Genomic DNA, 11,665 nt, shown 5'->3' with positions numbered 1-11,665 from the left:
AACTAGAGAATGGCAAGTTTGATTTCTTGGACATGTAATGAGAAAACAAGTGACAGAGGATATTTTGACTGGGGAAATTATAGGTACAAAAAGATGGGAAGACAGCAAATGAAATACTGTATACTCGAAGTCATTTGAACAATTGAATACAATTGGGAGTGTCTCATGCAAAATTCGTGAGTAATATCTTGAAAATAACTAAATGGAAGAAGGCCATCATCGCCGACGTCTTTGAGAAAGAAAATGGCTTGTTGCAGAAATAAGAAAATATTTTTTTGTACGGCAACAAATGTTATAAATTGATGTACAGTATCTGTTTTTAGACGCTCGACTGCATTGGTCGTGAGATGATGAATTGCTTTGGTGCCACCGTTCAGTGTTCTTGATGGGGAGTTAGAATTTGACCGTGCCCCATTGTTTATTCCGCTCCGGAGTCGCAGGTAAAAGTATATTTTATCTTCCACTTGTGTAGAAGATGAGCACATCAGTCATGTGTTCATGGTTATATAAATTTAAATAATTCCATAAAAATATCACCGTGTTGGTACTTACTAGTGTATGGAGATTTTTTTGTCTGAATTTTAAATTAACCACAAGTATGGTTATTTGTCCTATGACCAAATCAGCTGGAATGTGCTCGATCTCGTCAGATCTGGGAAGCTAAGCAATGATTAGCTTGGATAGTGATTTTAAGACTAACCACCACCATGTACCAGCGGTTGCCATTGGACTATGTGAGGGGCAGCAGAGGGCAGTGCAGTGAAATGCATTGTTGTACTGCACTGTATATGCTTTCATCGCCTATGGTCCTTGCCTTTACCAACTAGCACTTACCAGCATAGTCAAGTATGGTCAAACAACCCCTACACGACACGGGGATGTCCTCAGCCAGCAGTGGATTGACAAAAGGGCTTGTACATGTGCACAGTTACTTTGGGGGGTGCAGCAGCGGTGCAGGCTACAAACCCGACGACCTATGTTTGATTTCTGGCCGCAGATCCTGCCAATCAACCTACTGAAACTAAACTATTAAACTAAGCAATTTTTTTATTTTACCAGGTAAGGCCCACTGAGCTATATAGCTATTTTTAGGAAGCGACCTGGCCACAAATTATAGCTCAAGTGAACATTTATAGCAGCCAAATACTTTAAACACATGTTTCTAAATGTGGACGGAAAAATCCACTCGACCAAGGGGAGAGAGACATGCACATTCCAAATATACAGATGTCAGGGTCGGGATCGAACCCACGACCTCCTGTATACTTTGCGAGGCAGTAAACATCTCGCCACCACAGCGCACTGGGCAGTGTGGTGAATTATGCTCAAAACAACCACCATGACATTCTACGTGGCACTCATCCACAGTGGATTGACAAGGTAAATTATGGGGTGGCGTCGTGGTGCAATGGTTAGCACACTGCAATCTGAAGCCAGCGACCTGAATCAAATTTTCTTTCCAGGGCTCACATCAGTGGGGAGTGACATTTGAACTGACCTGGTTTCCCACTACCCTCGCAACCCACATTGAATCAGTGTGATGAAAAATAATCAAGCAACCCCATAGTAAGAAATACAGCGTGAGGAAATGCCTTCAATGAAGCAGTTGTGATAAAAGAAAAAAAAAGTGCCGTAAGTTATTGCAGTAACAAAATAGTATTTTAATAGCATAAATTAACACGGTGTGTACAGGGGCAATACGCAGCATTTCCCTCATTGCTGTGTTTGGGATTTACATGTATGTGATCCCGTAATACTGATAAACGTGGTAAGCTGATGGGAATCTGCCAGCCAGGAAGGGGAACAGATGGCGTTACCACGGTGGCTGAAAAGACTGATTGAAAAGGGAGCCCAGCTGGAAGGCTCAGGGAAAGATGTATGCCTTTTCAGGGGTTTTATTGGCAAGGAAATCCAGGGTTTTCTGCTCCCATTTTACAACATTTAACTCTGATTTTTTTTTTATGAAACATGATGATCCCTGAAATGTATATTCTGGTGTAAAAATTGTTTTATTCGTAATGCCGTACTTTGATGCTGGAGAGTATATATGTCCCATTGTGTTCCTCATTTAGCAATTGGCTTCAATGAAAATTCTACCAAAACACATACAGTACGTCCTTAATAGTATGCCTATATTTTCTGCAATTAGCTACAGTGCATACTTCAACAATATGAAAAAAAGCAGTGATTTAACATCAGATGCCAGAGGTTTATGTCATCTGCTGCTACCAAAAATGTATTTATCAGTAATTACTTTAATCAACAGTGCGAGTATTGTACTGTTAGCATGTTTACATGCATTTCTCTTATGCATTACATTACTTAGTGCCTATATTAAACTGAGTGTATTGTGTGTGTACAGTTCCTTTATTACCGCGATGCAATGTGTAAGGCAAGTGTGAAAGGACTTATGGGTGAAGCTTGATAAAATAACGCATTCTTAGCAAATGAATGTTTGTTATGCGGAGTGGTAAGAGGATATTTTCCTGGAAAATATTAAAAGTGGTTTGGGTGGCATCATACACAATGATGTATATTATTTCCCGCAAGTTTTAAACGAGGGCAATGGAAATCAGGCAACAGCTGGCTGAGTCTTGCTTTTCAGAGACGGATGAGAATGAGTGAAACTTCCAAACATGTGTTACCCAGCGTCTGATACATGAAATAAAATAAACCTTTGTTCATTACTTGCTCTCAGATCGACTTATATATTTTTTAAAAATAATGTTGCGTGAATATTTTTTTATTTTTGTAAATACAGTGCAAATGCATCTGCAACTCCGCATGAAATGATTCTTCCACAGAAAATAATTCGTTGGACAACACTGTTGCCTACACCACGTTCCAAACGGCAAAACCACATTCGTTCAGTCTGTCTCGTTGCGAATTAATTACATCATGCATAACATTTATAAAAAAAAATCACCACACATCAAGGTAATTTAAAATGTGAAGATCTTCCAGACATATACAGTCCCAGCCATCGCCTCACATTACATGCTACCGAGTGAGTGGCTGCCTTATGGCACAGACAGCAGCCTCTTGAGATGGGCTCCCAACCCCCCATCCCTCACACTCCCACCCCCATCTTCCACACAAGCCCCCAGTTGCAACAAAGCATCCAAATGAGGCCATTGTTCTTCTCGTTGGCCTGGAAAGGAGGAAGTGGTGAACGATGTGTGCAGCAGGCATCCACAAGAATTGCTGGAGGAGATCGAGGCAAGGGGACCTGCCTGGCGCTCCAGTTGCGCAGTTGTTCAAAGGGAAATGGTCCACTTTTGTTTTTTTTTTATCACACTGGCACTCTTTCAAGAGCCCATAGCCCACTGCTTAATAAAAATCAGACAATGGCACCGCAACAAAGTGCCCTTCTGTGCGAATGGACAGCTAAGAACACATGATTTGTGGCAGAGAGATAGCATTTTTGGGCTATAAAAAGTTAACTCTATATCTCTTACGTTCCTTAAAACGTTACGTTTCTTCACCAGCGAAATGGTTTATAATCTCAAATTTTCACAATCGAAAGTGTGATAAATTTGCAAATTATACATGTTCGATTTTTTTGTTATATTCAATGCATTCTAGATTTGAAGCTTTCGTGACTGCAAGAAATCATATTCTTAGGTTTTTTCGGTAAAGTCACGTAGGTAAAACATTCTGTTTGAGAGGAGGCCTGACGGATCCTTGGGACATTCTGTCTACAGGAAAGCCACCCACACAGATTCCTACTTGAAACCGGATTCCCACCACCACCCATCTCAAAAGAATTCTCTCATCAAAACGCTATACCACAGAGCCCATGGCATTTCTGACAAACACCACCTGACCGGTGAATTAAGACATGTACATCGGGCCCTCAGGATGAACGGATACTCTGACCGTACTATCCACCAAGCTGTCTCTCCCACCACACAGAAACAGCCACTTGAAACTCCGACCAAAACCATCACGTTACCATACATAGCAGGCGTGACCAAAAAGATCTCCAAAATTCTAAACAAACATAAGATCCAAGTCCGATTCAGTACAGTGCATAAAATCCGTGATCTGATTCCATCTGTGAAGGATGTCGTTGTGTGGGAGGAATTGAAATACCAAGATAAATTTCACAAAATAGGAGGGGATAACACTGAAAGTTCTGCAACCATCATCATCATCCTTCTGAAAAGTGTGAAGCTGTAATTGGCCATACATTTATTCTATACATTTGCGTAAGAGGTTTCTGGTGTATGCAAATGTCTGATAGGAATATGTATCTTAGTTATAAAAAAAAAACTCGTGTTATTTGTGACTTCATTTTCAATGGATATATTAGATACTGTAGTGCATTCGTCGCTTGCTGCTGAGGTTCATGGTTCGAATCCAGCAGCCACCACGATTATTACTGCGATTGTAGGAACCACAATAATACGCACCGTCTGCTTTACAGTGGACGTTAAATATCCCCTTACATCACTCAGCAGAAGTAGACCGTTGTGTTGTCCGAATTTTGCTAAATGAGAACATTGCCCGCAACTTACTCAATTGGGATTACACAAAGCAATCATCGCCCCCTACTGGCAGACTAAAATCCCAGATCACCCGTGCGGTTAAACTAAACTGTGGTTTGCACTGTGCAAAAGACAGATGCAATAGGTGCTGTGGGCAGCAGAGGGCAGCGCAACTAAATCCCCTGACCAGTGTGGTGAAGTATGCCTGCACGATATGGGAAGGCCCTCATCCACCAGTGGCTTAACAAAAATGAATGTTGTCCACGTTATACATGATACTAATCGCTGCATTCATATTGGCATGTAAACCATTGGTAGAGATCCACAATAATTACCCTCTTTCATCTTGCATATTAATATTTCCAGACACAAGGCCAGACAATGGCACACCTCAGCAGCACGAGCAGCAGGCATTCACGCCTCTTGATTGGTGAGTGCAGCGACCCCCACTGCATTGTGACAGGCAGAAGACACCAAGCTGTTAAAGGGAGTATCAAGCCAATTTATGTGAAAGCAGATGTACTGTACCCGTATATTCCTTGGGTCCTAAGTCTCCTCTGTCACCAGACAAAAGTGTGTATTTTTTATGTTAAGCATTGTCGATTTCTAAACACACCCTGAGATGGATTTCTTCAAACATGTCAGTTAATTGGCATTGCAAAATGAGTGAGCAAGTGATCCGTTTCACAGTCAATGCTGATGAATGACAGAGCAATCTTCCAACGTTATGAAAAACAAAATTGACATCTAACCAATGTTACATACGCCGTATTCAAACACTGTACTGTACAATTCCCAGACCTTTTTGGATTTTCAAAAAACCATGCAACGCATTTAGATATGATAGTGGTCATTGTAATGGTAATTCGGTTTTTAATTTTTGTTGGGGTATGGAGATGTATTTTTTGATTGTTACATTTTAGGGAGATGACTGTGATGTTGCAGTTTTAGTAATTGGTTCATGACATAATTGCATTGATGCAGTATTTTATGTTGATTTTGGGATATGTTTTGTTATTAATCGTTTTTAAATTGGAAAATATGTATACAGTAAATTTTTCATTGTTACCATTTTAGAGACGGTGAGTTTGATGTTTTAAATGATATTGTTAATACCGTAGATCATTGAGGATTGATATTGACAATTATGATTGCGTTGCTTTGATAACGATTCCAGTAATTGATACTAACAGTTATAGTGCCAATTTAGATTTTATAATTTTAAATAAGTCTTGATGATCATGCAATATATATTGTTTAATGATTTATCAATTACTTGGTCACCGATTGCAATTTTCTAACCCACTAGCTGATTTCTGATGAACGTTTCGATTTATTTTGTAGATAACATCGAGAACGCATTTTTTTTCACGAAGGTGATGACGAAAAGGCTTTTGAAGATGACACATCGACGTTACACGTTTCATTACGATCATCAAGCCGTCGGGCATGAACACCGGTGACGATATTCTCTCGTGCAAATCCTAACGCCGCCTTACATGTTTGTAAAAAAAACCCCTATATCATCGGCGACGTTTCGGGCAAGGGCCCCTTCTTCACAAGCCCCCACATAAGCCTGCAGACAATGAAGAGACGCGAAAATTCAAGAGTCCTTGAAACGGGGGGGTAGAAGGGGGGGGTGACGTCACACGGATTTCAGTCTCCCAGTAGCCACGTCCCGTCCGCATCCGCCGAGGAAGCCGGCGAAGGGGGAGGCGACGGTGGTGGTGGTGGAGGGTGGTGGTGGTGGAGGAGGGGGGTGGTGGTGGTGGAGGAGGAGCAGGAGGGGGGTGTGGTGGTGGTGGAGGAGGGGGATGGTGGTGGAGGAGGAGGGGGGTGGTGGAGGTGGAGGGTGGTGGTGGTGGAGGAGGGGGGTGGTGGTGGAGGAGGAGGGGGGTGCAGGGGAGGGAGAGGCGGCAGCCACCCGCGTCCGTTCCTCCGTCCGTACTCAGCCCGGATGGACCCTGGAGCGGAATAAACCCCCCCACCACCAACCCCACCACCAACACCCCCCACTACCACCACCAACACCCCCCACTACCACCACCCCCATCACCAACACCCCCACCACCACCCTACCACAACCCCCCCACCACCCTACCACAACCCCCCCCACCACCACCCCCCACCACCACCACCCCCCTACCACCCCCCCACCACCACCCCCTCACCACCACCCCCCACCACCACCAACCCCCACCACCACCACCAACCCCACCCCCCCACCACCCCCCCACCACCAACCCCACCCCCCCACCACCCCCCCACCACCAACCCCCCCACCAACCCCCACCACCCCACCAACCCCCCCACCACCAACCACCCCCCCCACCACCAACCACCCCACCAACCCCCCCCCCACCACCAACCACCCCCACCACCCCCCCACCACCAACACCCCCACCCCCCACCACTCCCCACCCTCCCCCCCCACCACCCCCACCATACCCCACCCCCCCCCCCACCACTCCCCCCCCACCACCACCCCCACCCCCCACCACTCCCCACCCCCACCACTCCCCCCCCCACCACCACCACCAACACCCCCACCCCCCACCACTCCCCACCCCCCCCCACCACCCCCACCCCTCACCACTCCCCACCCCCCACCACTCCCCACCCTCCCCTCCACCACTCCCCCCCCCACCACCAACACCCCCCACCCCCCCACCACTCCCCACCCTCCCCCCCCCACCACCACCCCCCACCACTCCCCACCCTCCCCCCCACAACTCCCCACCCCCCCTCCCCCCACCACTCCCCCCCACCCCGCCGCCTCTCCGCGGGTCCCCGTTACGCCGCTGTGGAGGAGGAGGAAACGCGACAGGGGAACAAAGCGGGCGGACGGGCCAAGCTCGCGTTGGCGAGGTTGTAACGGGATTTACAACAACAAAATGACGTCTTAGCAACAACAACAAAATGACGTTTTAACAACAACAAAATCCCGCTCTCGATCCTCGGGTAGTTCGTGAGAGATCTTCATTCCCGGTGCGTCAAGCGCACAGAATAAGCCGCGCTCATCCGTGGGCGGGCGGACGCGTCGTTCCGTTTCTTAAATCACAACAGGAATAGCACAAACACACACACAGGCGGCAACAGCATCAACAACAACAACCCAGGCGGACAAAGATAAACGAACGAAGAAGAACCTTTCTTGGGAGCGAAAGACTTGTCAGCGGCGTGCGACTCCACAAATCACGCAAAGCGGCAGCCACGGGACACGCGAAGTTACAGCAACAACAACACCACCACCAACACCACCAACTTTCGCATGCATCTATGAGAAAATCGGGGAAAAGCAAAAGCTCGGCCAAGATGGGAAACGCGGGCAGCATGGAGCCTGAGCCGCCGGCGGCCGCCGCGGCCGCCGAGTCTCGGGCGCACGGGATGCCGCTAAAGCTGCCCATGCCGGACCCCGGGGAGCTCGAGGAGAGGTTCACCATCGTGCTGGTGAGACGGCGTCTGATGATGATGATGATGCCTTTGTCTCTCTGTGTGTGTGGGTCTGTGTTGTGTGTGTCTGTGTGTCGTGGGTGTGTGTGTGTCTGTGTCATGGGTTTGTGTCTCTGTGGCGTGTGTCTGTATGTCTGTGTCTCTGTGTGTCTGTGTCATGGGTCTGTGTGTCATGGGTCTGTGTCTGTGTGTCTGTGTCATGGGTCTGTGTGTCGTGTGTCTGTGTGTGTCTCTGTGTGTCTCTGTCGTGTGTCTGTCTGTCTGTGTGTCTGTGTCATGGGTCTGTGTCTGTGTGTCTGTGTCATGGGTATGTGTGTCTCTTGTGTCGTGTCTCTGTGTGTCTGTGTCATGGGTCTGTGTGTCTGTGTCATGGGTCTGTGTGTCGTGTGTCTGTGTGTGTCTCTGTGTGCCGTGTCTCTGTGTGTGTGTGTCTGTCTGTGTGTGTGTGTCTCTGTGTCATGTGTCTGTGTATCTGTGTCATGGGTCTGTGTGTCGTGTGTCTGTCTGTGTGTGTCTCTGTGTGCCGTGTCTCTGTGTGTGTCTGTGTGTGTCTGTGTGTGTGTCGTCTGTCTGTCTCTGTGTGTCGTGTGTCTGTGTCGTGGGTCTGTGTCTCTGTGTCTGTGACATGGGTGGAAAAAAACCGATGTTTCCAGCGGCAGTCATCGGGTTTTTCTTTAATACAATTAAACCCGATTTCGTGGGAATTAAAACCTGGTTTAATGAATACGAACCTCTGATCCAAGGCTTAGGCTGCTTCTTCGTCGGTGCTGCTATCGTAGAATGCGGTGGGTGGGTGATCAGGTTGGTCTTGATGAACACGAGCTTCTTCTCCACAATCGTGGGCGCCAGTGAGTTCCTTCGCTTGGAATGGATGAAGCCCATCGTTGAGAAGTGCGGTTCTGCAATTAGAACCAATTAAACCGGATTTCTCACAATCTCAGATGATCGGGTTTAATATAAAAAGACAATTAACCCCGATTGTAAAAAAACCCGACTGTGCCACCCTTGGTCTGTGTGTGTGTGTGTTGATCTTCTTTCGCACCGTACGTTGCCGACCGTGATTAAATCGGTGGTGCCGGGGATGGCCTCTGGTGTTGATTGCTCGCTGCTGCGTTTTGCTACCAATGATTTGTGTCCGCGATTGTTGATGGTGTTGTTGGTGGTGGTGTTGGTGGTGGTGTTGTTGAAATCGTTGTGGACATTTGTTGCAGTTTTATTTCGGCCAGACCGTCAAGCCTTGCGTGCTGAGATTTTGCAACATTTAAAAAAGACTCGATTGCGTCTGATGATGATGAATGAATGAATCGGTGCGTCAACGCATGGCCGAGCAGCATCGCTCTCTTGGATGTTCAGCGGTGAAACAACCTCCAGTGTTTGCTACTGTAGCGTTGTATAACATTGAATGTGGTGTCTTTGGGCGTGCTTGAGTGCGCCAAAATAATATCGCAGTGCCAATTTTCTTGGGTGTCTCTGCAAGAGGGCCGTTGCCCGAAAATCTACCAATTTTCTATTTGTTTTTCTTATAAGGCAATGCGTTGGGTTTTTGTTGCGCTTGATACTGTAGCGGCATCACCAAATCATCTTGTCACACGTGGTGGCCCTTTTTTCCCACCCCAATTGTTTTCATTGTCGGCTCTATTGTTATGCTGTCGGTTGTGTGGCTGACTGTCCGCGATGGAGGACGCTGTTGTGATGTGTCGTCGTCTTGAATGTGTCGACGGTGGTAGATACGGAGGGGCTTCACAGCGCCGGGCCTTGAAGCATTAAGTGCAAACACATACGAGATAAGGGAGTGACAGGGAAAACAATGAAGGGCTCAGCTGCTTTGTCAGTGGTGGGTGTGGGTTCAGTGGTGGGTTCAGTGGTGGGTGTGTGTGCAGTGGTGGGTGTGGGTTCAGTGGTGTGTGCAGTGGTGGGTGTGGGTTCAGTGGTGTGTGCAGTGGTGGGTGTGGGTTCAGTGGTGGGGGTGGGTTCAGTGGTGGGTTCAGTGGTGGGTGTGGGTTCAGTGGTGGGTGTGAGTTCAGTGGTGGGTTTAGAGGTGGGTGTGTGTGCAGTGGTGGGTGTGGGTTCAGTGGTGGGTTCAGTGGTGGGTGTGGGTTCAGTGGTGGGTTCAGTGGTGGGTGTGGGTTCAGTGGTGGGTTCAGTGGTGGGTTTAGGGGTGGGTGTGTGTGCAGTGGTGGGAGTGGATTCAGTGGTGGGTTCAGTGGTGAGTGCGGGTTCCCTAGTGGGTGTGGGTTCAATGGTGCGTGTGGGTTCAATGGTGGGTTTAGTGGTGGGAGTGGGTTCAGTGGTGGGAGTGGATTCAGTGGTGGGTTCAGTGGTGGGCGTGGGTTCAGTGGTGGTTTTTTGGGTTTGGTTGTGGATTGTGGGTTCGGTGGTAGGTGTGGGTTTAGTGGTGGGAGTGGATTCTTGTACACATGTACTTGTGCACACACATGATACACAAACATGCTGTCATATCGTGAGAAAATGCAAATAAGACCAAAATATGTGCACACGTCAACACATGTACGGTACGGTGGAGTAAGCACATGTCAAAGCTCACACATTGTGAAAAGTCATATTTGCCAACTCGGACATGTAAAGACATGTACAGTATATGCTAATACTGGCAATATGCACGTGCTTTTTGTGCTTAGTTTGTTGTCCTTCCCCTGCACCTCCGATTAGCACGGTTGGCCACTTACGGTGCGAAAGAAGTTCAACATACAACATACATACATGCAAGTTTATACTGGTAGGAACCTCCTGGTTACACCAGCCCACAGGGGATTATTGTGTCCGTCCGTCGTGCAGGGAGGAGCTGGGTGGGGAGGGAGGGGTTGGGTGGGGAGGGGTGGGTGGGGAGGGAGGGGTTGGGTGGGGAGGGGCTGGGTTTGGAGGGTGGGGCTGAGAGGGGAGGGTGGGGAGGGGCTGGGTGGGGAGGGTGGGGCTGGGTGGGGGGTGGGAGGGGTGGGGCTGGGTGGGGAGGTGCTGGTCACCCCGTGGTGCCCTTATAAAACTCAACGTTTAACCTACTCACGCCGGCTTGTGCCCGCCCTCACAGTCGGGCATATTAGCGGAATACACCACGCCGCCGTTGACCCTGGCCATTGACCGAGCAACCCAACGTTCCTACCAGCTCCCTCCGCAGGAATGTGTTTGAACATACACAATGCACCATCACCACATCATGGTGCATATCACCCTTTTCGGCTTTACGCTTCAACGTGCTGACACAATCGCCAGTAACCACACGTGTATATACAGTATATATTGTAGTCCTTCAAACAAATAGCATTCATATAGACCGCTTTATACCAACGTTTACAATTTGAAGATATCAGCCAGACAGGTGATTGTCGCTTGCTTTGTTATTAAAAAAAGGCTTTACTCGGACATGCAGTGTTGTCTAAATTTGGGGGTGCCTTTGTGATTTTTGCTCTTTTTTTGCCACAAGAGAAGGGCGTGTACAGTTTTCCTTCTCTGCACAGTGTCATTGTGTCAGAAATTCCCTCGGCTGACCTAAATGCGGTGAGGTGGCAACTTGCTATGCATAAGCACTCACTCATCGCAGTTGTAAATAGCAGAGAGGTCTGAAGGTTGGCATAGCCTGGATTTGAACAGGGGATAGATATGAAAATACACGTTATTCTTAGCAAGAGACAGCTGTACTCCTTAAAGCCTTAATTATTTTGTTTAAATACAATCCTGAATATGTACAAATGTGTGTTAGTAAGCTT

At 47.7% G+C, this 11,665-nt stretch overlaps 1 protein-coding gene across 6 annotated transcripts in view; it reads left to right on the top strand.

The window, feature by feature from the left end:
• The first annotated feature begins 7,272 nt into the window (after positions 1 to 7,272).
• The window catches only part of FMNL2 (formin like 2), an 83,279-nt gene continuing 78,886 nt past the window's right edge, over positions 7,273 to 11,665 (top strand). For all 6 annotated transcript variants that reach the window (XM_078607225.1, XM_078607218.1, XM_078607200.1 and 3 more), the window contains exon 1: positions 7,273 to 7,940. In XM_078607225.1, the coding sequence (XP_078463351.1) occupies positions 7,770 to 7,940 (171 nt within the window). In that variant the 5' untranslated portion in view covers positions 7,273 to 7,769. The remainder of the gene's footprint in view (positions 7,941 to 11,665) is intronic.

This window comes from Lampetra planeri, chromosome 2 (assembly GCF_965212315.1).
Source record: "Lampetra planeri chromosome 2, kcLamPlan1.2.h2, whole genome shotgun sequence".
Taxonomy (NCBI): Eukaryota; Metazoa; Chordata; class Hyperoartia; order Petromyzontiformes; family Petromyzontidae; genus Lampetra; species Lampetra planeri.
The sequence above is the reverse complement of the archived record's forward strand: the minus strand, read 5'-3'. Positions and strand labels throughout refer to the sequence as shown.